Consider the following 27,901-nt stretch of genomic DNA (forward strand, 5'->3'; position numbering starts at 1 on the left):
CATTTTTAATGAAATTTTGGAATTCAGTGGTTATTTCTGATACATGCTAGGTAAATTATGAATCTGTTTTCCAGACGGATCAAAATATTTAAAATAATAAAGGGAGCAATATAGGAGTAGGATAACTGTTGGTAATACACATTTTGAAATATTTTTCTTAGTAAGTTTAGAAATTAAATCTTTTTGAATGAAAAATGGCAGAATACAGGGAGTGAAAACATGAATGGGTAAAGGACATGCTGACTTTTAAATAAACTAGGAGAGCCTATGCGCCTTTTTATAAGTAAAGCTGAACATTTTCCTAGAATCCCTGTTAAAAAGAGAACGGTATTTTTTTTTAAACCATGGCAGTGCCAATTCTTTGCTACTAAATCACTGACGTAAAGCATCTGTTTCCCAAGCTGCTCTTGTCCCAGAAAGCTAAAACTGCATTGCTTTCTGTGACAGAGCTCAGCATTAGGCAAATTATGCTGAGACCAACTCATTGGAACAAAGAGTTCCCATAGGCTGAAGCCACAAGCATCTGTTTCTTAGTGCCAAGATGCAAAATGTGCAAAATTCATGAATTGTAGATGAGTAGTATGAAATAGAAAGTAGAGATCATTGATGAGAAGAAATGCGTACATTCAGGACATGGCTGGGTTTTCTAATTCACAGAAACTTGTTCTGTAAATTGTCTTCAAGTTTTTAAAAGTTGCAATGAATATTTTCAGTGGTAGTGAGGATAAATGCAGAAAATGAAAGCAGTTCCAAATAAGCTAAAGGAAAACTCCCACAATGCCAAATATATTTATTCTTGGATAGCCTAGCCTCTGAGACAACCCTGACTCAGTTGACCCCGTTAGTGTTACTCATGCACTAAGGAAAGGTTAAAACACATATAGGTAATTTCAAAAGATAAAATCTCATTGAGGGAATTAATTTAACTTGATCTCTCATCACATATTATTGGAATTGTCATCTTCCTAGAGCTTTGAATCACTATGATTGTACCTGTTCTTTACATCTTCTGGTATAGGTGTCATTTTTTAATCAAACAATCCATACAGTAAATCAGTAAAAGTAAAAATCATATAAAGACTATGAATAATGGATAGTTACATGGTCTGCACACATCCACCCACACACATGCAGACACATACACATATCAACTCGAGTTGATAATATATTCCTTTTTTTCTATCCCAACCTTAAGTTGTTTTCTAACAAGGCTTTTTGGTTATCAGTGGATGAAAGTAACCGAAGAGGAATAGAATGTGATTGGAATTCAATACTAAATTTACCCTTTCGTTTTTTTATAGGCATGTATATCATTCTGTTTCAACTCCCCCTGTTTACCCTCCTAAAAATGTTGCTGACCTGAAACTACATGTGGCAACTTCATCTCTCCAGACTTCTGATGCAGTCATCATTCATCCTGGAGCCATGCTTGCCATGCTGGACCTACTGGCCTCCGTTGGGTCAGTGACACAGCCAGAAGTAAGCTTGGATATGTTAGTTCCTTCCCATCTGTAATGAAATGAATGAAAGGACGTGAGTGCAATTATATGAGCTAGGGGGTTGAGGAGAAAGTTAGTATTACATACTAAAGTAGCTGGAAAAAAAAAGGATTTTTTAATTTGAGTGTTACCTTTCATGATGAATGGTAGATATATATGTTTTAGAATCCAGTTCATTTGTTACAAAGGCAACCAAGGTGGTTTCTTCTGATACTAGAATAATTCTCTTTCTCCTTGTAAATCCTGCTCAGCAGTGGACATTGCTAATGAATAATACAGAAGGAAAAATGACTGAAGATACTACATTGAGGCTATTTGTCTGTTTTGACTTGTTGCACTCAAGAGTTTGGGTGAATTGGAGTTTGGGTGGTGATTTTTATTAAAATGTTATGTGGTCTCTAAGGCCTAAAGTGTCACAGATGTAAACAATGGGCTTTCCTTTAAACTAGTTATCTGCCCACCATTAAGAAGACTTTGTCCCTGCTATTTCTATAAAAATAGAACTACTTTTAGTCATACAGTCATACAGTCATGTAATACAAAAGTCTAAAGAGAATAGAATCCAGCTGCCTGTATTTCTCGCAAAATTAAAATAGGACATGTTTGCCTAACCTGTTCTGGAATTGCTATATTGCTCTAAGCCAGTTACTTAATTTACCTGAATGTATTTGGAAGCATATAGAGACTTCATGTTAAAAGGTATGCTTCTGGCCGGGCGCGGTGGCTCACGCCTGTAATCCCAGCACTTTAGGAGGCCAAGGCAGGTGGATCACGAGGTCAGGAGATCGAGACCATCCTGGCTAACACGGTGAAACCCCGCCTCTACTAAAAATACAAAAAATTAGCCTGGCGTGGTGGCGGGCGCCTGTAGTCCCAGCTCCTCGGCAGACTGAGGCAGGAGAATTGCTTGAACCCGGGAGGCGGAGGTTGCAGTGAGCCGAGAGCTGAGATCACACCATTGCACTCCAACCTGGGCGACAGAGCAAGACTCTATCTCAAAAAAAAAAAAAAAAGTATGCTTCCGCCGGGCGTGGTACTAGAACTTGGGAGGCTGAGGCAGGTAGATCGCCTGAGTTCAGGAGTTTGAGACCAGCCTGGCCAACATGGTGAAACCCCATCTCTACTAAAAATATAACAATTAGCTGGGCATGGTGGTGGGCGCCTGTCATCCCAGTTACTTGGGAGGCTGAGGCAGGATAATCACTTGAACCTGCGAGCCAGAGGTTGCAGTGAGCCGAGACCGAGCCATTGCACTCCAGCCTGAGCAACAAGAGCGAAACTCCGTCTCAAAAAAAAAAAAAAAAAAGGTATGCGAAAAGAATTGTCACCTTTCTCACTAAAAATGACCTGACTGTGTGGATTTCTTTGTTGGTTTTAGCATGCTTTGGATCTTCAACTTGCCGTGGCAAATATTTTACAATCCCTGGTGCACACGGAAAGGAACCAGCAAGTCATGTGTGAAGCTGGTCTTCATGCACGACTGCTGCAGAGGTGTAGTGCCGCACTGGCTGATGAGGACCACTCACTGCACCCACCCCTGCAGCGCATGTTTGAACGATTAGCCTCTCAGGCCCTGGAACCCATGGTACTGAGGTGAGTTCTCTTTCATACTCAAATAATCCACAATTAGTAATGTCAGTTTCTAGAGTCCTTATGATTCCAGAGTTCCTGCCTTAATGGACATATATTCCGTTATCTATGGGCAAAATATAACAAAAATGGACAAAATACTCAAAATATAGCACTTAGAAACAAGTAAATCTAGTTATTAGTAATCATTTAGTGTTTCTGTCCATCAGTTATTTCTTTCATTTGAATCTAGCAAGCTCTCCCTTTCCTTTAAAAATAAAGTCATGCATTTACTTTATATTTAATAACTTTTCATATGTAAGAAGTTTTTAAAGAAATACTTTTAACTTTTTAATTTGAAATAATAATAGATTCACCATAAGTTGTGAATATAGATCCAAGAGTTTTCCTGTGCCCTTTGCCCATTTTTCTCCAGTAGTTACACCTGACATAACTATACTGCAGTATCCAAACCAAAAAAATGATATTGGTATGATGTATTTATGTGCACATACAATTATCTGTTACTGTATCACATGTAGATTCATGTAATCACCACACAATTACGATGTCACAAAGATTTCTCTAGTGCTACCTTTATTGTCATACGCACTCCTCTAACCCCAACATCGTTAGCCCATGGAAAGCACTGATCTGTTCTCCATCTCCATAGTTTTGTCATTATGAACAGGGGTCTCAAATCCCCGAGCTGTGGACCAGTACTGGTCCATGTCCTATTAGGAACTGGGCTGCGCAGCAGGAGGTAAGCTGTGGGTGAGCCAGCATTTACCGCCTGTGCTCCACCTCCTGTCAAATCAGCAGTGACATTAGATGCTCATAGGAGCGTGAACCCTATTATGAACTGTGCATGCAGGGGATCTAGTTTGGGCACTCCTTATGAGAATCTAACTAATCTAATACCTGATCTGAGGTGGAACAGTTTCATCCTGAAACCATCCCCCACAGCCCATCCATGAAAAAATTGTCTCCCACAAAACCAGTCCCTGATGCCAAAAAGGTTGGGTACTACTGATTTTGAGAATGTTACATAAATGAAGTTATATAGTATGTGATCTTTTGAAATTGTCTCTTCACTAATCATATTGCTCTTGAACTGCACACAAGTTGTTACATGTATCAGTAGTTTTTTCTGTTTGTTACTGAATAATGTTCCATATTATGGATGTATCACAGTTTGTGAATCATTCAAGAAATATATACTTATATATGTGTATTTCTTGAATGATTCATAGATATCTGTCATTTCCTCCAGGAAGCCTCCTGCTTTGAGCCACCCTTCCAAAAGTCTTGGTAGGCTGCCTGTATATAAACTCTATAACACTGCTATTACAGAACTTATTATATTATAAAACTTTCACAAGCTTTCTTAAAAATGGTTGAAATTTATTTGTAAGTTTTTAAAACTGACTCCAAACTGTGAACTAAAAAACTTTTATGCTGTAAACATTTGTTAAATGGTGTTGTATCAGGCAGTGTTCACAGCCTTTATAATGCCAAGATGAGTGAGATGGACCTACTCACTTCATCCATTATCTTGTAGTTGTACTCACCATCCTAAAGTTTCGAAAATACCATTGAGATTTTCCCCTGATCCTTTTTGGTAATCTGCTACTTAAAAAGTAGAGAAACAGAGAGAGAGAGAGAGAGAGAGAGAGAGAGAGAGAGAGACATTGTCCCATACCTAATGCTACTGTTTTACCAGATAACTTGTATTGCATAGTTAGATAAATAGAATAAGCAATGAAAGTCAACCATTGGGTATGTTCAGTTTTCACAATGAATGAGTTCTCACAAAAAAAAAGTCAAATGATGATACAAGTACTTTGCTACTTAAAAGCCATAGATTATAAACTAATTGTGTCTAATGTTCTACATGAAAAACTGGCAAACCTAACTTGTAAGCCTTTTTTGTTTCCTGCTATAGGGAATTGGAAATTTAGAGAAGTATTCTACTTTTTTCTTTTTTAACATGATGTTGTAAATGACAGGATATGGAGGGCTCATGCTCTTAAAAAATGTATGGTCTAGTAAAGAATACATGCAGATAAGCAGGAAATGAAAATATTGTTTATTAAGTTTGTAATAGCAGTGTTGCAGAGTTTATATAGGGGCAGAGACTTTTGGAAGTGTGACTCAAAGCAGGCTTCCTGGAGGAAATGACAATTAATGAAGTAAAGTATGAGGCCGGGCAGTGTGGCTCATGCCTGTAATCCCAACACTTTGGGAGGCCAACGCAGGAGGATTACTTGAGGTCAGGAGTTTGAAATAAGCCTCTGAATAACATAGTGACACCCTGTTTCTACAAAAAAATATATATATGTATATATACACACATATATATTTTTTATATATGTATATATATTTTATATATGTATAAATATGTATGTATAAAAATATATAAAATATATATTATATATATTATATATATAAATATATAAAAAATATAAAATATATATTTTTTAACTAGCATGGTGATGTGTGCCTGTAGTCTTTGTTACTTGGGAGACTGAGGCCGAAGGATTTCTTGGGCCCAAGAGTTTGAGATTGCAGTGAGCTGTGATCACACCACCGCACTCCAGTCTGGGTGACAGAGCAAGAGCCTGTCTCACACACACACAAAAAATTGAGCTGCAATATTTTTTTGCAAAAAAAATTATAAATAAAAAAGTGTAAAGTATGGAAGAGGGTTAATCAGGTGAAAAAGTAAGGGCAAGAATTTTTTCCCCAACAAGAAAGACAAATATGTCTTTCTTCCAGGGTAGAGGAGGAGTACAGCTTTCTTAGGCAGTCAGAAGCTTTACGTATGTCTTTAGTGGAGTTTATGATTGGGGGAAAGATGGGAGCAGTGAAGCTGGAGAGTACAGTAGAAATCATCTGATGTATGGTACTGAATGCTAGCTGTTTTGTGTTTTCAACTATGAGAAATGGACAGCCATGGAAGAGTCTTAAGCAATAGAGTGACACTGTGTAGATTTAAGTTCTTTGAGATACTGACTGTAGTGAAGAATGGATTGAGTTGGGGCAACATTGGTGTCACAGGAGGTAATTAAGACTCTGTTTTAGGAATAGTAAAATGACGTGGTCTGGGTGATAACAGCAATAATGAGAGAAGAGAGCAGATTCCATATTTTTATGAGTGGAAATAGCAGGATTTTCTAATTTTCTGAATATGGAAAGTTAAAGAAAGGAGAAGGAACAAAAACACATTTCAGTGAGATGTAGAACAAAAGAAAAGCCCTGGGTTTGAATATAAGGTGATGAGTTTGGTTTTAGAAATATTTGAGTTGGGATTCTTCTTAAATATTATTAACTTCTAAAAAAATGAATTTATAAAAATGTGTAGCAGATATATAGCTATATGGTGATTACATGTAAAACTAACACTGTATATGTTTTATTATACTTGCATTTTTTGTATTGTAATTAGTCTGTTGGAATTTATTAAATTCCTTATTTGAAAATGTTTGGTTTATGAATTATAAATATTCTCAAGGAATAACTGTCTAAAAAGCAAATTTTAAAAAAAAGTGGCAGATATATAGCTATATGGTGATTAAATGTAAAACTAACACTATATTGTTTCATTATACTTTGCATTTTTTTGTATTGTAATTAGTCTGTTGGAATTTATTAAATTCATTTTCTGAATATTTCGTTTATGAATTATATAACATTCTCAGTCAAGGAATAACTTTGCTTTGTCTCTTTCTTAGGGAGTTTTTACGTTTGGCAAGTCCTTTAAATTGTGGTGCCTGGGACAAAAAACTGCTAAAACAATATAGGGTCCACAAACCAAGTTCACTGAGTTATGAACCAGAGATGAGAAGTAAGTTGATTTTGAAATTCCCTTTTTTGATTTATTTTATGAATGACAATCATGTAGGGGCTGAATATTATTTCAAGAAGTTTGTGAAAGCAAAGAAAGAAGGGTTTATTGTTTAAATAGAGAAACAAAAGATTGGGTTGATTGAGGAAGGAGGCAGTTGGAGTGAGGAGGGAATCATTGGTGTTTGAAGGATCCAGAAGAGATAAGAATTACGGGCGGAACAACCCTTGGCTTGGAAAGGAGATACCTCTTTCTCAGAGGATTCATAGTTTCTTGCCTTCCGCGAGTAGCCTTTGCTGCCTGGACTGAAGAATGGTTGATTATTGTTGACAGGCTGTGGATTTGCAGGACAGCTACTGCAGGAACACATGGAGGATAGGAAATTAAAAATACTGATAAAAGTAGTTGAACTGATACATTAATCCTGCTTATAGGTTGAATAGGGAAAGAAACGAAGCCAAGTGGCTAGTGATAGGCTGAGAGAAAGGGATAGATGGCCACTTTGGAAGGAAGTAGTGATCATATAGTTCAGCCCCTTCGTTTTTCAGGTGACAGTTCTGAGGTCAGATTAAACAAACTTCACCCTTTATTTGAGTCTTAATTTTTCCTCATACAAATTATTATCAGTGATTAGCAAATACTGTGTTTGTGTTTCAGAAACTTTAAGATATTCTGAGTTCTAACACTGTTGTATTAGAGAACAGAAATGATTGCAGGTTTTCATGTTAACTGATATACAGCTCCTGGATGCATATTTTGTTATTGTGATGTTTTTGTTATTATTTTTGTACTTTACACAGTTAGTTAGAATTGAATTGTGATTTCCTTTGCTAAGAGTAGAAACAAAAATAGTTCCTTTCCCTAAGAGAATATTTGAAATATTTTTATAGTTACCTGAATATCCAGCACATTTAGAAGGAAAACAGTTTCCTACACTCATGTAGTTTATTTTGAGAGAGAATATTTTCTTCATTACGTTTGTAATGTGTCCCTGGAGAGATAATGACAATCTGTTTAGAATTTTTCTTTTTATTCTTGAAATTGTTACCCTTTTTATAAATATGGAAATCTTTCAGTTAAAGTACTTTTATGATCGCACATTTTGTTCTAATAATTGTAAGGAAATAATTAATAATGGGGAGAAAATGGGAGAAGCAAGTTTCTGCCATTTATCTCTAATTTGTTTTATAATAAAGATGACCTGTTTCTTTTCATTTTAGTGCTCTAAAATTGTTTACTTTTCCCTCAAAGAGAATTAATAAATCATAGTTTTGTGAAATAAAAGTATTACCTGATTTGTAACTATTAACTGAGATTTATAATTAAATTACATTGTATCAGTGGCTTTGATGACAATTATTTGAGATGTTTATTTTTATTTATACTCTTAGTTTCCAACATTTCTGCAATGTGCATATTGCTTTAGTAAAAAAGGAAATGCATGCTATTAAGTTTAAAAATAAACTAAGTACATTAAAACTGGATAATGATCTTGGCACTTAAAAAGAAAATTATTGTGTATTGAAACTGAAGTGGTATTTACAAATAAATCAGCCTTGTAAAGTTATTTTAAAATTCCATATGACATTTTCCCAAGAGATTTCCTTGACTTACAGGTAGTATGATCACATCTCTGGAAGGTCTGGGTACTGATAATGTTTTTAGCTTACATGAAGATAACCATTACCGGATAAGCAAGAGCCTGGTAAAATCTGCGGAAGGAAGTACTGTACCCCTGACCAGGGTAAAGTGTCTGGTCTCTATGACAACCCCACATGACATCAGACTTCATGGGTCATCAGTTACTCCAGCTTTTGTTGAATTTGACACATCGCTTGAAGGGTTTGGGTAAGAAATTTGCAAGGAAGCCAAGCTTTATTATTTTATGCCTCATACTTGCCTTTACAAATGGATCTTTGGTTTTAAATATACTTAATTAAAATATATTTTACCATACTTAATATTTTTAATTATTGAGTTTTTTGAGCATGATATTTTAAGATTACTACATTTAATTATTTTTGTTTGTTATACTAAATAAATTGATATGACATAGGAACCCAAAATCTTAGGCCCATGGACCAAATCTGTTTTGTTAGTAAAGCTTTTGCAAATTTTTTTTTTTTTTTTGTAAATGAAGTTTTATTGGAACACAGCCACAGTCATTTATATTTCCTATGGTTGCTTTTGTCCTAGAGTGTCAGAGTTGAGTAGTCATGATGGAGACGGCCTGGTTCACAAAACATAAAATATTTATGATTTGGACCTTTCCAGAAAAAGTCTGCCAACATCTGATGTAATAAATATAAATGTATAGATAATATATAAATTAAAATTAAATTGAAAAGTCTTTGGGTTTTATCATCATCTATCCTTCAAATTACCTAGCGTAATAATTTATACATTATAAGTATTCAAGGACTGTCACTTCAAATGAGTAAATTATTTCAAGTGGCAGCAGATTATAGTAGCAGAAATGGCAATAATGAATCTATAAAGAATCTAAAAGAGTTCATGAAGTCCAACAGCCTTAAAATAGACACAAATGCTAATATATCTAATAGCTAGATCTGTTAGCTATTAGAGTTTTTTTTTTTCTTTTTTTTTTTCCTTTTGAGATAGAGTCTTGCCCTGTCGCCCAGGCTGGAGTGCAATGGTGCGATCTTGGCTCACTGCAACTTCCACCTCCCAGGTTCACACTCTTCTCCTGCCTCAGCCTCCCAAGTAGCTGGGATTACAGGCGCACGCCACCATGTCCAGCTAATTTTTGTATTTTTAATAGAGATGAGGTTTCGCCATAGTGGCCAGGCTGGTCTCGAACTCCCAACCTCCAGTGATCTGCCCACTTCAGCCTCCCAACGTGCTGGGATTATAGGCGTGAGCCACTATGCCCAGCCTTAGAGTGTTAATTCATAATTTTTGTCTATACTAGTTGTTTGTGGGATTCTTATATGGATTGAAACCTCTGTGTTTTAAGAATATTATCATAGGTCATTATCAAACCATAGATTAAAACATGGTTGGGAATAGTCAAAAGCAATCAGTGGTAACAAGAGTGACAGAAAGGGGCACGTGGGAGTTTTCCTTCAGTGATGAAATTGTTCTAATGTCTTGATTGGGTTTATACATTAGAGTATGTTGCCATATGCATTTTGTATCTTAATTTTTTTTAATTTAAATTAAAAATGTTATTTTGGGAGATTTTAAAATTATGTCTTTTGATACCCTTACATGATTAAAAGAAGGGAAGGGCTTTGCAAGGCATCCAGATTTATTCCATGATATTTTCTCTAATCAACATTAAATACTGGCAGTTATTTCACCGTGGTAAGTGCACAGTGTTAAGAGAAGGAGTCATTGATCTCTAATATGTATGTTGTCTTTTCTTTAATAGCTGTCTGTTTCTGCCCAGTTTGGCCCCTCATAATGCTCCTACAACTAATACCGTCACGACAGGTCTTATTGATGGAGCTGTGGTCAGTGGCATTGGTTCTGGTAAGTAATATTTTCTTTCTGCTTATGATAATTTTTTTCCAGTACATTATATTTAATTTAGAGTTTACATGCTTTTGTTGGCATCTTTTTAAAAATATAAATATTAATCCACACAAACTTTTTTTTAAAATTTTTACTGTAGGTGAAAGATTCTTTCCTCCTCCCTCTGGCTTAAGTTACTCTAGCTGGTTTTGTATTGAACATTTTAGTTCTCCTCCAAATAACCACCCTGTCAGACTTCTTACTGTTGTACGCCGAGCAAATTCTTCCGAGCAGCATTACGTGTGCCTTGCCATAGTTCTATCAGCAAAAGACCGATCTCTGATTGTTTCCACCAAAGAGGAACTCCTCCAAAATTATGGTCAGTATTTGTTTTTTCTGTTTTCTTCTTTTGATTATAAAAGTATTAAAACTTCATTTTTGTATTTATTTTAAAAGTCCAACTAATAATGACTTTTCAGCTTAAATTATTATAGCATAGAACAAGTTATATGAAACATTGAATATTGCTTACCAGTGAATTTTAAGGCACTTTCAAAAGAGACTTACAAAACAGTGGAGGGAGTGAGTACCTAATAAGGACTTATCTCTACTTGCCAAGAAATCACAGCTTTTCATAGGAAAGCAGGTTGCTTGTTTGATGTATTTTGGTAAGGATTATCATTGGCTGTGAATTCTGCTTAACTAATTAATATTCATTGAGCACCTGCCTGCCATATGTGCCACACTGTGCTAGACACAATAACATTTCAATTACCTTATCCGTCACTTACCTTCAAGATATAATGCATACTATATACTATTTTATAACTCGAATTCCCTAGTTTTCTCCAACATGCCATGACTTTACAGTGCTGTACAGTAGATCTCCAAACTCAAAGCATTTTGTATAAATGTGATTTTTTAAATCTTGTTCTTTTAACTAAGTAAAATAATATCACATATTGGCATGTGGTTGGTATTCAATACATATTAATTTAATATGAATGTTAGTCTTTAAACATTGTAAGGTTTCTTGACTTAGTATTCCTCATGGTACCTAGCACAGAACTATACATCAATATAGTTAGTACTTTAAAATTCTTGTTATGATGCTTTATTTGTCCCTTAGTAGCATTTGGTCCCGTTGACTAATTCGTCCTAATTAAAATTACCTCCAATCTTGTGTTCTAGAATACTCACTATTTCTCTGATCTTTGTTTTACAATTTCCTTCCATCTTGAGCTTTCTTTTCTATCTGCCCCTCAGAAGTAGTGTTCTCCAGTGTTTCACCTTTCATCTTTATACTTGACCAGCTCTTCATGGGAAAAAAAATCGTGAACTAGTATTGCTTTAAGTCTTTTTATCTCAAGGACTGTGAAGTCAAGATTTTTTTTTTTCATTTGTCTATGTCCCAAGCTAGGTCCTCATATTTCCAACTGCATATTAAACACCTCCACATGAACAGTATTCCAGTAAACATCTCAGTTTCTAATATTCCTTCTTTATAAAACCTACATCTCCTTTAGGAGGCTGAGGTGGTAGGATTGGTGAAGCCCATGAGTTTGAGGTTGTAGTGAGCTGTGAAGGTGCCACGGCACTCAGCCTAGGAGAGACATCCCGTTTCAAATAAAAACAAAAAACCTACATCTCCTTATATTTTCCTGTGTTGATAAATGGCACAACCACTGCCAGTTAGCCCAGCTAGAAACCTTGAGTCAACTTGAAAATACCACCCCTTCCATTAAGTCTTACTGTAATACTCCTCCCTAATATTTCTCAAATCTTCCCTTCCTCCCTGTGCCTACTTCCATAGCACTTGTTTAATAGTCTTCATCTCTTATCTAGACTTCATAGATTTTAATTTTTAATTTGTTTTTGTCTGCTTATGCTATTTGAACCTCCCACAAACAAAATTATTAATCTTTGTAATCTAGGCTTCCCTGTCTAACACAGTACCTAGAATGTATTAGGCATACAGATATTATGTAAACATATAAATACATGAATAGAGGAAATGAACGGCCTGAGAAGGAAACAATGAGAAAAGTGAATAATAATGGGGAACTCGAAGACACCCTAGAATTTAATGGAAAAGTTAAGGAGTGGATCTGGAGATAAATCTATAAACTAGGAAAATATTTTCTAACTCTTATCTCATTTTTATTACTAAACGTAATTTGCCAGGTTGCTGTAGTCCATATATGATTAGAAATGACGGTAACATATGTGTTAGTATTGCCAGAATTCATTCTCTCAACAGCTATAACCCATTACGATGCCTAGGAAATTAAGAGTTGTCATAAGCCAGTTGGCTCACTGAGATACCCTGACATACCACTCAGTGCTGGAAATGTCTTAGTTCAAACCTAAGTCAGAAAGTGAAACTCTCACAAATGTTTATAAGGAATATCTTCTTCGATACTTGAGAAGACTTATAGTCTACGAACCAGGGAAGGAAGAGGGACGAGTTCCTTGTTTCACCCATATGTTCATATTTACTTTCACCTCCATTGGACCATAGCACTACACCTTTCAAGGCTTTAGGACTCTGCTTTCTGCCTAGTTTATTCAGTTCCTATATCAAGTAACCTCATGGATAAGATTTTTGTCTGTGTAATAGTCTTATCAACAGACATATTCTGAATTCCCGTTCTAAAATATAATCTAGGTATTTAAGTATGTGCAGATATTTTAATATTCCAAAAATAGAAATCAATATTTTATTTGCATTTTCTTCTTCATGTCACATAAATTTTACTTTCAGTATGTTTACTTGTTTGTACATGCAGTGAAAAATACCAGATCTGCTTTAAATTATATGGTTACAGGTTAGCCCTTTTCTTAATTTTCTTTTTAAATGAGTATTTAAAATCTGGTTTTCTACTGCTGTCTTGCCACTTGTTAAGTACTGATAAAAGGTAAACTAATTTTTATTTAGCTTAACATTAAAATTAAATTAATACGAAATCATTATTTCTTAGCATGGTCTGGTAACATATAGGGTAACAAAGAGGAGCCAGATTGGAGTCAGGAAGTAATCGTAGAATGATAGCAAATCAGAATATGTTTATATACATGAGACAAGGTTGTCTGATAAAGCAGGAAACTTGGATCAACAAATACCTAGTCTCTGCTGTAAATCATCTCCTTCTTACTACCTTTTATTATGGACAGTATGGCCACTAACTAATAATAGATAGTTGTCATCTTGTATCATTGAGCATAGCATATAGCAAGAATAAACTTTACATTTTTCTTGGTTCTTTTTCTAACCCATACTGTAACCAAATCAATGTCAAAAAGTTACAGTGCATTGTTGTTGACTGTAGTTACAGTGTTGTAGAGCAAATCTCAAGCTTTTTTTCTCTTGCTTCACTGAAACTTAGCACCATTTGATTAGTAACTTCCCATTTGCCCCTCCCTCAAGCCCTTGGCAACCAACATTTCATTCATTGTTTCTCTGAATTTGGCTATTTTAAATACCTCATATAAGTGGAGTCATGCAATATATGTCTTTCTATGACTGGCTGTTTCATTTAGCATAATGTCCTTAAGCTTCATGTATGTTGTCAGATATTGCAGAATTTTCTTCTTTAAGGCTAATTATTATTCCATTGTATGCATATACCGCATTTTCTTTATCTACTCATCTGTCCAGGGGAGTACTGATAACTCTCTGAAGTCCTGATTTCAGTGATATAGATAAGTACCCAGATGTGGTATTGCTGGATTATATGTTAGTTCTATTTTCAGTGTTTTGAGGAACCTCCGTACTGTTTTCCATAGCAGCTGCAGCATTTTACATTCCCACCAACAGTGCACAAGGCTTCCAATTTCTCCACATTCTTGCCAACACTTGTGTTTTGTTTTTTTTGATAATAGCCATTCTGACATGTGTGAGATAATATGCCATTGTGCTTATGATTTGGATTTCCCTGATGATTAGTAACATTGAGCATTTTTCATATACCTGTCTGCCATTTATATGCCTTCTTTGGAGAAATGTCTGTTCAAGTTCTTAGCTCAGTTTTAATTGATTATTAGTTTCTTTACTATTGAGTTCTAGTAATTTCTTAGGTATTTTTGACATTAATCCCTTATGAAATACATAGTTAGCAAATATTTTTCTCCCATTCCATAGATTGCCTTATCACTCTGGTGTTTCCTTTGCTAGTTAAAAGCTTTTCAGTTTGAGATAGTCCCACTTGTTTATTTTTGTTTTGGGTGTCAACTAGTCTCTTTTTAGTGTTTGTCATAATGTTATTGTCTCTTTATTCTTAGGTACTATTTACTTCGTTAGCTAACTTTTGTTCATTGTAACTTTGATTATACCTATATTTCCTGAGCAGAAGAGAGCAAAAATACATTCTAGGTTTCACTTCTTACTGCTGGTAAGGGTATTGCATGAATAGGGCATCTTCTGTTTGCATTATCTCTTTATTTTTATTTATTTATTTTTTTGAGATGGAGTTTCGCTCTGTCACCCAGGCTGGAGTACAGTGGTACAATCTCAGCTCACTGCAACCTCTGCCTCCGAGGTTCAAGCGTTTCTCCTGGCTCAGTCTCCCGAGTAGCTGGGACTACAGATGTACACCACCATGCCTAGCTAATTTTTGTATTTTTAGTAGAGACGGGGTTTCACCATGTTGGCCAGGCTGGTCTCGAACTCCTGACCTCAGGTGATCCACCCACCTCAGCTTCCCAAAGTGCTGACATTACAGGCGTGAGCTACTGCACCCAGCCCGCATTATCATTTTTTTTCCAGAATTGTATTATTACTCAAATCAGTCTGCATCATTATTTTGTTTTAACATAAAGTCAAAACATGCTGATCTAGATATGAATAATTTGAATAGGGATAGTGTTGGAAAAAGTTTTTTATGTCTTCCCCCCTTTATTTCAGTTGATGATTTTAGTGAAGAGTCCTCATTTTATGAAATTCTCCCATGCTGTGCTCGCTTTCGATGTGGAGAGCTTATCATTGAGGGACAGTGGCATCATTTGGTCCTGGTAATGAGCAAAGGCATGTTGAAAAACAGTACTGCAGCCCTCTATATTGATGGACAGCTTGTTAACACTGTAAAGGTAAGAGTATGTGCACTTGTAAATCTACCTGCTTTATAAGGTAGTAGTTTGGGGTGGGTGTGGGTGGGGTGTGTGTGTATTACAGTGATATTTGTATAATTACTTTCTTAATTTTAAGTTGACATTCAGTACCCATTTGAATAATATGTTAGACTCATGTAACCAATTCTTACCATTTTATTAGAGAAGAATAGAAATGAGGGCTTATAGGTACTAAAGAAGTTGCTGAATATGCAAGAGCTTAAGCCAGTTTGCTAGGTGCTTTTTCATAATAGAGGAACCAGTTGAAGGATTCCTAAATAATGGTGAACACACTATTTTGTCACTTCATTGCTGTTGCTGTAATTTCATCCAGAAGACTTATATTCTTTAGAGCTAGAATTGCTTTTTTTTCTTTGTTTTCAGATCACCCAGATTAGTCCCCGATAATGATAGTAGGTATTCAGTTTATTGTTTCTTGAATGAATGACTACATAAACATTACTGTAGATTGTGATACTATTTAGAAGAGAAAAAAAGAGTTGATTATTGAGTAAAGAAACAGGTGAAACTCCCTTTTTCTGAATGAGAATAAATACTGCTTGTTACTTTGTACAGAACTCAGCTGGCAAACTCTGAAAATTCCTGACCTTCTAAAAGTTAGTATTTTTTTTTTTTTTTTTAAGACGGCCTCTCACTCTGTCGCCCAGGCTGGAGTGCAGTGGCGTGATCTCAGCCCACCGCAACCTCCACCTCCTGGGTTTGAGCAATTCTCCTGCCTCAGCCTCCCAAGTAGCTGGGACTACAGGTGCATGCCATGACGCCTGGCTAATTTTTGTATTTTTAGTAGAGATGGGGTTTCACCATGTTGGCCAGGCTGGTCTTGAACTCCTGACCTCAGGTGATCCTCCCACCTCAGCCTTCCAAAATGCTGGGATTATAGGCAGGTATCCATTTTAGAGCGATCACTTGAAAGAAAAAAAGACAAAGTTTGTCCTTGTGTGTGAATTAAAGTTTAAAAAACACTGAAACCAGCAGCATCTTTGAATTTATTTCCTTCCTTGATGATGATGATATTTTATTGTGGCATTGTGTTTCAGTATGATAAACCCTAAAATGCACCTTGTGGAATAGTCGATTTATTTGTATACATGATTACATTTGAAATGAGTTTGTAGATTCTCTAGTACATTGCTACTTCATTAATTTTAGTATCATTAAAAATAAAAATGGCCTCAGCTTGTAGAGTTGAGCAGTAGGAAATTTATTATTGATTTATTTACATCATCATCATCACTGTCCCTGTCAATAGTCACAGTAGTGTGAAATCAACTGTAGCTCACATGTTGGTCTTCACAATTGTGCTATTAACATCACCAAGAACTGCTGTTTAATATACAGAATAATGAATAGGATCTGAAGCTGAGATGTTATTATGACACAACAATTAATGGAAATGTCCTTCATCCCATTAAGCTGCTTCAGCAAGAAAAAGCAACTTAAGTTCTTTATCTCTTATACTGTACTTAATTATGTATTCATTATAATAATTTATCTCTATAAAACAATTTTCATCAGTAATTTTAGTTAACGGACTCACATTGAAGGTAACATACCTAATTTCAAGACTACTTTAATTCTATAGTGGAAAGCTCTCTTTATATCAGAACAAAAATTTCAGAGAAGCATCATTAACTTGATACGCAAACCAGCCATTGACAGTATCCCTAAAATTGCTTGTTGCCATTTCTAGCATTAAAGAGTTTATCTGTGTTAGAGAGTTGGATAAAAGTTTTAGCTACTATACCTGGTCCTCAGTTACAGATCCCAGTATCGTGCCTTGCCCTTCCTGTTTCTCAACCCCAAATGTTTTTGTGCATTTGTAAAGTTGTGTGACCTTGAGATAATGAAAATATATATGTCAAAGTAGTTATTTTCCTGGGGAAAGTGTTCACATCTCACACATTTGCTTTTGTCTTCCTTACAGCTTCATTATGTTCACAGTACTCCAGGGGGTTCAGGTTCAGCAAATCCACCAGTGGTGAGCACGGTCTATGCCTACATTGGTACTCCACCTGCCCAACGCCAAATTGCTTCCTTGGTTTGGCGCCTGGGACCCACACATTTTCTAGAAGAAGTTTTGCCTTCTTCAAATGTTACTACCATTTATGAACTTGGACCAAATTACGTTGGAAGCTTTCAGGCTGTATGTATGCCATGTGAGTAACTTATTTTTAGTTCCTGAAGTTGTGTGAAATTTAACTCCTGCAATATAGATGCATGTGTGTGTATGAGGTTATACATATTGTTTATCTAGGAAAAGCGCCTTCTCTTTCTCTAATCTTCTTCAGCAGGATACTCACTCCTCTTTAAAATATTTTCCTCCACTGATCATACTGCACTTTCTGGATTCTTTGTCTTTATGCCTGATGGTTTATTATCCAGTTTCTCTTACTGGCTCCGAGATATAGGTATATGCCCTCTAGGAGTCTAACTGTGTGACACTCTTCTCTTTTTGTGATTTCTCCTGTTACATGAAGCAGTTTAAAGTATAGCCACTCCTGTTAAAGGAAGAACAGATAGGTTCAATAAACACACACATATATTCTCTAGATTAGATCACTTAACATTATTTTTTCTCACTTCTTTACTCCAAGCCTACTTTTTGTTATCCTTTCTCCCAAATGAAATATAGACTCAGAGGAACTGATGTTAAGCTGGCAATTCCTTGCTAGTACTTCTTGCAAATGATGTCTTCCACTCCCTTGTTCTGATTCCACCAAGAATCTCAGAAGAATTAGGACAAGTATATTGTAAATGGTCATAATCCTATCATTTAGTAATTTATCTTTTCACTCATTCTTAATTTAAATGATATCTAATAAAAGCTAACACTTCTTGTTCTCTTACTGTGTGCTAAATAAGTCAATACAAATGAAGGATGTAGCTGTTCTGAGCCCTTCACATGTATTTATTCATCTCGAAACACTGTGAGTTAGGTACTGTCAATATTCCCATTTCACAGAAGAGGAAAATGAGGCACAAAGACATATAAGTCGCACAGCTTTTAAGTGATAAAGCAAGATTCAAACTCAGGCCATGTGGCTTTAAAACACGTGCCTTTATTAATAACTCTTCTGCTTTGTTGTCTTGGAGAATACAGGCAGGCATATCTGAGTGCTTTTTTGGGGGAGGGGACATAGTGCTACATGGCTGATAGGCATTTTATTCATCTCCATCCTTTTTCCTTTGAATCCAGGGGGACATGTTTTACAATTCGTCAGATAACAGTTAAAACTTTTCTTCCTTTACATTGTGCTATATTTTGAACATGTTTTAAGAGTAGCACTTAAAATGTAGAAATCTATGGCTAGATTTCTTTTTCCAGTTTTTAATTAAAGAAATAAATGAAGAGCTGAGAAGTAAAATAGTTTTTAAATTTACCTCTCTTATTCTACTTTAAGACTTTCAAGCCTCCTCATTTAAAAATGATAGTAAGAATAAAAAACTTATTTTAAGATGAGAACTACTGATGATTTTGAAAAGAATTATTCTTCTTTTGAAGGTAAAGATGCAAAATCCGAAGGGGTAGTGCCATCCCCTGTGTCATTAGTACCAGAGGAGAAGGTGTCGTTTGGCCTCTATGCACTCTCTGTGTCTTCTCTAACAGTGGCAAGAATCCGGAAAGTGTATAACAAATTGGATAGCAAAGCCATTGCTAAGCAGGTAGGCAGGATGATTTCTTGGTGTACTATGGCTGATTCTCACTGGGAATGTATCTCAGAGTCTCATATGGATACTACTCAATTATGAGTGATTGCTAAAAATCATGCCTTTCATGTGTTGTTTATGTTTGGTTAATTTGACTTCAAATGCAGGCCAAAACACATGTAGATATGTAACTTAATTTGGAAAAGTGACAGTTTCTGTTATGAGTACATAATTCATATTAATTTTTTTATTTATATTGGCAATTAAGAAATTTAACTTTAGAAAACTAATGAAAACAATTACTGTTTTTAAGGCTACAACTCAACTTTTTAATGAATGACCTATTATGTGCCAGGTGACATTCAGTTCAGGACATAGCAGTGGATAAAAAGTAAATTTCTGCTCTTATGTTTCCTGCATTCTAGTGGAAGAGACAGATGATAATACCTAAAGAAATAACCTAATTGTAAAGTGTGTTAGAAGGTGATGGGTGCTATGCAGTAAAATAAAGCAGGGAAGGGGAAAGAGAGAAGTTTCAAGTTTTAAATATGGTGGTCCAAGGAGACTTTACTGAGAAGGTGAATTTTGAGCAAAGACTTGACAGGGATGAGGTACAAGCCATAGGAATAGGCAGCATGGGATATACCTGTGGGTGTGGGAGTGTTTTGTATTCCAGGAATCCAAGTGCAAAGGCCCTGAGAAAAGTACTAATGCTTGCTTGCCATGGAGACATGTGGCTGGAATAAAATTAGAGAGGGCCCAGGCAGTAGGAGAGGAGCCCAGAGTGGTGATGGGTCCCACGTTGTTTAGGATTCATGGGGCAATTGTAAAGACATTGGCTTTGATGGAGAAAGATGGGAGGCATTATAGAGTTTCAGACATAGGAGGGAAATGCTGTAACTTACATTTTATCACTATGACTTCTGTTGAGAATAGACTGAAGAGAAACAAAGGTGGTAGTAGGGAGACAAGTTATGAGACCGATAAATAATTCCTATGAGAAATGATGGTGGTTTTAACTTGGGCAATAGCAGTGGTGGTGATAAGTGATCAGATTCAAGGTGTATATATATATATACACACACACACACACACACACACCCCTTGTATATGTGTATTTTATATATATACACTTTTTTTTTTTTGAGACGGAGTTTCGTTCTTGTCACCCAGGCTAGAGTGCAATGGTGTCATCTCAGCTCACTGCAACCTCCGTCTCCCGGGTTCAAGTGATTCTCCTGTCTCAGCCTCCTGAGTAGCTGGGATTATAGGCATGCCACACCCAGCTGATTTTTGTATTTTTATTAGAGACAGGGTTTCACCATGTTGGCCAGGCTGGTCTTGGACTCCTAACTTCAGGTGATCCGCCTGCCTCAGCCTCGCAGAGTGCTGGGATTACAGGTGTGAGCCACCCCACAAGGCTCAAGGTATATTTTAAAAGTAGACCTAGCAGTTTTGGGTGATAGAATGTGGAATGAGTGTGAAAGGTGAGAGAGTTAAGGAGTCCAGGTTTTTTGCTTGAACAGCTGGGAAAATGGAGTCAAGTTTTATGATTTGGTGAAAACTACAAAAAGAGTAGAGTTGGGAGGAATATTAAGAATTCTGTTTTAGAAGTTTGAGAAGTGTATTAGACATCACAGTAGAGATTTCAAGGCCATTGAAAATATGAATCTGGAGTACATTTATACAGGTGGTGTTTAAAGCCATGAGTCTACATGTATTCACCAAAGCATAGACGTAGATAGGGAAATGGAAAGTTTTAAAGACTGAAACCTGGGACATTCCAGTGTTACGGAGTTGGGGACATCAAGAAGAACCAGAAAAGACTGAGAAGTAGCAATCAGTGAGAAGGGAGAAAAACCAGGAGGGCCTAATGTTGTAAGATCAAGGATTCATTGTGGAAATGTCTTAAGTGGTCACAGTAAGATGAGAAGTGAGGAGTGACTCTGAGTCAGTGAGTGTGACAAGCCATTTTGGCTGATTACCGAAGGCAAAGTCCAAGGGGAAGGAAATCAAGAGACCAGGAACTGTAAGTATTGACAGCTCTTATAGAGAGCTTCGTGTGTGTGTCTGTGTGTGTGTGTGTGTGTGTGTGTATACATATATACATATGTTGACACATATACATATCTAAGGAACATAAACTGTACATAACTCTATAGTGAACAACAGAATTAAAGTTATATTTGACTTGAAAATAGATCTTGTGTTATGTGTGAATGTATTAAAATGTAAGATTCCTTTATGTAGGCAATTTTATCTATAAACTCTTGGATAACTTACGTTTACTTGGATATGGAATAAAGCTCATATGTTCACTGATCTGAAATACTGTGAGGAAGTTAGTGATAACAACCTTTAAACTACCAAAGAACTTCATTCAGAAAGACCCCTGAAGCTGTGTCTCAAAATCCTCTCGCCATCTTTATCTCAGTAAATTGTGTTTAACTTAACTCCTATGAGTTTCCACACTTTGGAAGCGTTTGTACATTTCCAAAAATAAACTCACCCAGATTGGAGTGTGGAGTGCCAGTGGCGCGATCTCCGTTGACTGCATCCTTGACCTCCCAGGCTCAAGTGTTTCTCCTACCTCTGCCTCCTGAGTAATGCACCACCAGGCCTGGCTAATTTTTTGCATTTTAGTAGAGATGGGGGTCTCACCATGTTGCCCAGGCTGGTCTCAAACTCCTGGACTCGAGCAATTCCCTTGCCTCTATCTTACAAAGTGTTAGGATTATAGGGATGAGCCATCAGGCTGGACCTAAATGCCATTTTTCAGTATTCTGATAAGGGAGGAAAGAAAAGATGTGTTACCATTCGTGTGTTTGGTTTTTTTCCCAATCAAAACATTGAAACTGTTCTTATATAATTACATTATTTTCCTTTCCTATTTTTCAGTTAGGCATTTCCTCACATGAGAATGCCACTCCTGTGAAGTTGATACACAATTCAGCAGGACATCTTAATGGATCTGCACGGACAATTGGGGCCGCTCTGATTGGATACTTGGGTGAGTGGACTTGTCTTTGTTTTTTCAGACTTCTTTGTTTGCCATCAAGTTTGCATTCACTTTCCTCACTTGAGGGGCAGTATTTAATTTCATATTGTATAGCACTGACCTATAGTGTACGTGCAGTATTCAGAGATTAAATATAACAATCTCAAATTCCAGTCAACTTAAAATTAATAACCTTTCATAAAATCCCACTAACTTTTACATATCCACCATGGAATACTGTACAGCCATAAAAAAGAATGAGATTATGTCCTTTGCAGGGACATGGATGAAGCTGGAAATCATCATCCTCAGCAAACTAACACAAGAACAGAGAACCAAATGTCGCATATTCTCACTCATAGGTGGGAGCTGAACAGTGAGAACACATGGACACAGGGAGGGGAACATCACATACCAGGACCTGTCAGGGGAAGTGGGTCGAGGGGAGGGAGAGCATCAGTACAAATACCTAACGCATGTGAGGCTTAATACCTAGGTGACAGGTTGATAGGCGCAGCAAACCACCATGGCACATGTTTACCTATGTAGCAAACCTGCACGTTCTGTGCATGTATCCCAGAACTTAAAGTTAAAAAAAAAAAACCCACTGTTTCCCTCTTGTCAGTGATGATCAGCACTGACTATAAAATTTCATGTAATTTTTAGGTAAATTTCAAATTACATTTAGCAACAGGTATCAAAATTCAGAACTATTACTGATTGTTTCATGATTTGGTATATAGCTCATGAGTTTTGTTAATTTAGAAATGAGCTAGAACTAAGTGATTCTGAGATAAACACTATGACTCAAGCTATAATGAAAGTTGAGAGTAGTACAGAGCCTTGTACATGTCTGCTTAAAACGTTTTTGTTTTTGTTTTTGTTTTTTGGTTAGATAGGATCTTGAGACATAAACCAATCAGGTCATTCAAAATTCAGAACCAGTGATTGTGCCTTTTAATGTGCAAATCAGTATATAATACTGGTTCCTTTTTAGATTAATAAAAAGTTAGTGTTGTGCTGGACAGAATCCAACATGTTTATCAGTCATTGGCAATTTTTATTGTGCCAGTGAATTGCATAAATCTTTGTTTTTCTTTTTTGGTAATATCGCATTGAAGAAAATTTTCTTTAAAGCACATGGTAGTGTTCTTTTATTCAAAAAATGCTTATTAAGCACTGTGGTATGTCCTTTTCAGAAGTATAGCAGACCTGTGGTATAGTGGAAAGAGCAGTGAGCAGTAAATAAAGAGTTCAGAGACTTAGGTTCCAGCTCCTGTTGTGCCACTGTGTGATATTATGCCATTCAGTTATGCTCTATGAACTTCAGTTTTCTTATCTATAAACTAGTAATCCTGGCCCTAATTACCTTAGGAGCTAGTTTTCAAAATCCAGCACTGTAATATATGAAGGTATTGTGGGCTGGGCATGGTGGCTCACACCATGTAATCCCAGCACATTGGGAGGCCTAGACAGAAGGATTGTTTGAGCCCAGGAGGCTGCAGTGAGCTGTGATTGAGCCACTGCACTCCAGCCTGGGTGACAACAAGACCCTGTCTAAAAAACAAAATGGGAAAGAAGGAAAGAAAGTATTGTGAATACTGCAGAGCACATAGAAATATAATATGCATGTTAGTTTTATTTTTTAAAATCTCTATCTTGGTCAACAGGCAAGTGACATTCACATAATGCCTCTTTAAAATGTTAGGAATGTAGGTGTGATTTTTTTTAATTGACACACAGTTCCAGGACTGTGTTTCTATAAACTTACACTCTCCTAAAGTCACTGATGTACTGTTACTCAGATTACTTAACCAAGAGAAGCTTTGGGTAATGGTCAGTAATGTGCTTTGCTTGGTTTATCTATAGGAAGTACATCATCCCCGCCCGGATGGCTTCTACAAGCTGTTCCCCAGTTCACAGAGTTAAAGTGATTTTTACTGTCCCCAAGGTTATTCCCCAGCAGACTCTACTAAGGCACTCTCACTCAGAAATTCATTCTCAAGACCACTGCACTTTTGAGTACAGCCCAAAGCTACACAGTAGAAACATTTGTGCTTGCTGAAAAGCCCTGCTCTTCTCTGCTCACTCCTCTACACCCAGTCTTCTCTAAAAGTATGTAGATTAGCTTTTTTTCTTTTTTCTTTTATTATTATTATTATTACTTTAGATGGAGTCTCCCTCTGTTGCCCAGGCTGGAGTACAGTGGCGCGATCTCGGCTCACTGCAACCTCCAACTCCTAGGTTCAAGTGAGTCTCCTGCCTCGGCCTCCTGTGTAGCTGAGATTACAGGCACGTGCCACCACGCCTGGCTAATTTTTGTATTTTTAGTAGAGACGAGGTTTCACCATGTTGGTCAGGCTGGTCTCAAACTCCTGACCTTGTGACCCACTTACCTCAGCCTCCCAAAGTGTTGGGATTACAGGTGTGAGCCACCGTGACCAGCCAGCCTTTATTGCCTTGTCCCAAATCCTACCTTTAATGCTTTCCCTAGAATTTGCATTATAGACAGAAGATATTTTTTAAATAAAACTTTACTAATTAAAGACTTTTCAAAATAATGTATACGGTTCTTGTTCACGTAGGGAATTTATCTTAATTATTTTTCACTATCTTTTAATCAGGAGTAAGAACATTTGTCCCTAAGCCTGTTGCCACTACTTTGCAGTACATTGGTGGAGCTGCAGCCATCCTGGGCTTGGTGGCCATGGCCTCTGATGTGGAAGGGTTATATGCAGCAGTCAAGGCCCTGGTTTGTGTGGTCAAGAGTAACCCACTAGCCAGCAAAGAAATGGAAAGAATCAAGGGCTACCAGGTTTGTAACTGTAAAACTTTGCCTTCATTTCACCTGGCACCTAAAATACCCTGCTTTTTATTATCTTTCATGTTGTTTCAAACTCTGGAAGAATTATGTTGTCCAAGTAAACTTAAAGAGCCAGTAGTTTTATGAAAACTGATACATGTTCAATGAAAGTTGTATTGTTTCTTTATTTTGCTTTATCCTCTTTCTTCTATCTTATCAAATCTTACTAAACACTTGAGTTAGGCAACATTATTTCAATATAGCTTTAATACATTGAATATATTTTCAGAACAAAGGTTTGCTGGTTTGAATGTTGTTTTTCTCTGTGGAAATGGGAATGAAATGAAATGGGGTCCTATTCCCCCTTTCTCAAAAGATTGCCAAATCCATAGAAGATTCAGGGCTCTCCCTGTCTCCTTGTCTCTCCCCTCCACCTCACACCCTACCATCTTTTGTCTCTGTTACTTACTCAGGAGATGTGAAAGCCACTACATAATAAGTGTACCATTGCTATTCCCGAAAACTAAAAATACAAAAATTAGCCAGGCGTGGTGGCATGTGCCTGTAATCCCAGCTACTCCAGAGGCTGAAGCAGGAGAATTGCTTGCACCCGGAAGGCGGAGGCTGCAGTAAGCCAAGATTGCGCCATTGCACTCCAGCCTGGGCGACAGAGCAAGACCTAAAAAAAAAAAAAAAAAAAAGGGCAGCATTTAGGTATCCACAGTCTGTACCAGAATTAGACAAAAAATCACTTATAAGAAGAGGAACAAATATTTGAAAGAAGATTAAAACCTCTTATCATACATGAAGTACAAATGCCTTTTGCAAGTTTAGCCATTAGTTTATTGATAATGAATATACTGTTTACTGTGTTGTATAGATTTAATTATACTATTTCAATAAGTGTTTTCTTTTACAAAACTTTCAAAATGATTATTGCAGCATTGTTTATCATGAAAAAATAGAGCAATCTACATATACCAGTAATGAGAGAATGACTAACTATACTCTAAACATTCCATAGACTATCATTCAACCTTTTAAAATTGTAATTATGAAAACTATATTGCAGAAGTTTATATACAGAAAAAAATGTATAGTTAAGTAGTTACCATCATGTGCATATAATTTTATTTTCTTACTGTGATGTTTTCATTACACATACAATTTTATGCACATGTTGGTAATTATTTACATATTTATATTAGAATTGAAAGGGTAAATGTAAAAGTAGATATTTTAATAATGGTGTTAGGATCCCTTTGTTTTTCAGATTTTACCTAATGTTATATTGCCATAATAAAAATTTAGAAGGTAACTTTGAAATCTCGGAAAATCATCTACATAGGATTCTGTGCATGTGTTGGGGGGTTTGGGGTGTATGTGTAAAGAATATACATGATGATTTATCAACAGGCATGTGGTATTACTTTCTTGTAGTTGCTGGCAATGTTGCTTAAGAAGAAACGTTCCCTTCTTAACAGCCACATCCTCCATCTAACTTTTTCTTTGGTGGGAACTGTTGATAGTGGACATGAGACCTCCATTATTCCAAATTCGACTGCTTTCCAGGACCTCCTTTGTGATTTTGAAGTATGTATATAAGCATAATAATATATAATCAATGAATGCATTTCTTACTCCATATGATTATAAACTATTTTATCTCTAAAATGTGTTTAAAGTCCTGTAATTTTGTGACATTCATGTTAATATCATTTAGTAAAAGATAAAAAGTAGAATAATGCTGGGGTTCCTTTTCTCCAAGGATATTCCATTTTGCAAATATTTTAGAAGTGAAATGGTATGGTGCATATCCCTAACTAGCTAATTTGCTGCTGGCAGTGGCATTACGTGAGTCGAACATATTTTCATCAGGCGATTCTGATAGAAACTTTTTCTTGATAAATAGGACCTAGACCTCTAATTTTGGTTACAACTGCATGGTAAAATATCATTCATTTTATGTTCGCATTTCATAGTCTACGTTTTCTGCTTCTACTGCTATATCCTAACTCAAGCCCTAATCAGTTTTTCTCCTATTCATACTAGGATAACTATCACTTCTTTTTCCCCTTTGCTCAGGCTGTCCTGCATACCCTTGGGACCTCATTCTTTCAAAGGCATTTTCATTTCTACTGGCTTATTACTGTAACAGCTTATACTCTGTTCTCTCAAGGCAGCACTTAATCACTCATAGCCTTTTTCCATTTAATTTCTTGTTTACAGCACTTTGCATGTTAGTACTATATACTAAATTTATATAATATATCCCTTTGAAACTGCAGGATCTGTAGGCTTTATGATTGCAGAGATAGTGTTTATCTTCTTTGTCTTTGTGTTCCTACCACCCAGAATAGTGCCTAGCACTTAGTATTTGCGAACTCTTACGTCTAGGCCCTAACCGTTCTTCCTCACAACTACTGTAAGCTCTGTTTTGTCAGTTATTGAATCCCTCACAAATAGTGTGCCCTAAGTACTTTACTGACACTGTATTTTCAAAGCTTAGTAGAAGCTTCCCTCTAAATAAAAATCTATGGTCTGTACTCAGTTTTCAGTATCCCCAACTCTCAGTAACATTGGCTGTTGTCTGTTTCCCTCATATTCTTTCAAGTTATACTTCTTTTGCTAGCTTTCAGGTGTTAATATCCTGGTTCTTATATCTTTCTATTTTTTTCTATTATTTTCTTGCAGTGATGTTTTCATTATTTTTTGTAAAGATGTCCATCTTTACTTTTTTACATTTTCCTGTGTTTGTTGTTTTCCTTCCTTTAAACTCCTACCTAGGTTGACAGTCTCATCTCTGTGGAGTTGATCCTCAAATCTAAATCTCTAACCTTGGCATCTGAATTCCAGACTTATTTCTAATTCTTGCTCAACACTTCCATTTTTGTGTCCCATCAGCACCTTAACTGAACTTGGCATCCCTCCTC

At 36.4% G+C, this 27,901-nt stretch overlaps 1 protein-coding gene across 16 annotated transcripts in view; it reads left to right on the forward strand.

Annotated features, from left to right (window-relative positions):
* The window catches only part of WDFY3 (WD repeat and FYVE domain containing 3), a 308,235-nt gene that overhangs the window by 178,115 nt on the left and 102,219 nt on the right, over nucleotides 1–27,901 (forward strand). For all 16 annotated transcript variants that reach the window (XM_015138363.3, XM_078002624.1, XM_078002623.1 and 13 more), the window contains 12 exons: nucleotides 1,302–1,479; nucleotides 2,878–3,092; nucleotides 6,803–6,915; nucleotides 8,532–8,763; nucleotides 10,310–10,410; nucleotides 10,553–10,771; nucleotides 15,296–15,477; nucleotides 17,444–17,675; nucleotides 19,022–19,182; nucleotides 22,066–22,177; nucleotides 24,790–24,980; nucleotides 26,409–26,561. In XM_015138363.3, the coding sequence (XP_014993849.2) occupies nucleotides 1,302–1,479; nucleotides 2,878–3,092; nucleotides 6,803–6,915; nucleotides 8,532–8,763; nucleotides 10,310–10,410; nucleotides 10,553–10,771; nucleotides 15,296–15,477; nucleotides 17,444–17,675; nucleotides 19,022–19,182; nucleotides 22,066–22,177; nucleotides 24,790–24,980; nucleotides 26,409–26,561 (2,089 nt within the window). The remainder of the gene's footprint in view (nucleotides 1–1,301; nucleotides 1,480–2,877; nucleotides 3,093–6,802; nucleotides 6,916–8,531; nucleotides 8,764–10,309; nucleotides 10,411–10,552; nucleotides 10,772–15,295; nucleotides 15,478–17,443; nucleotides 17,676–19,021; nucleotides 19,183–22,065; nucleotides 22,178–24,789; nucleotides 24,981–26,408; nucleotides 26,562–27,901) is intronic.

This window comes from Macaca mulatta, chromosome 5, assembly GCF_049350105.2.
Source record: "Macaca mulatta isolate MMU2019108-1 chromosome 5, T2T-MMU8v2.0, whole genome shotgun sequence".
NCBI classification, from domain to species: Eukaryota; Metazoa; Chordata; class Mammalia; order Primates; family Cercopithecidae; genus Macaca; species Macaca mulatta.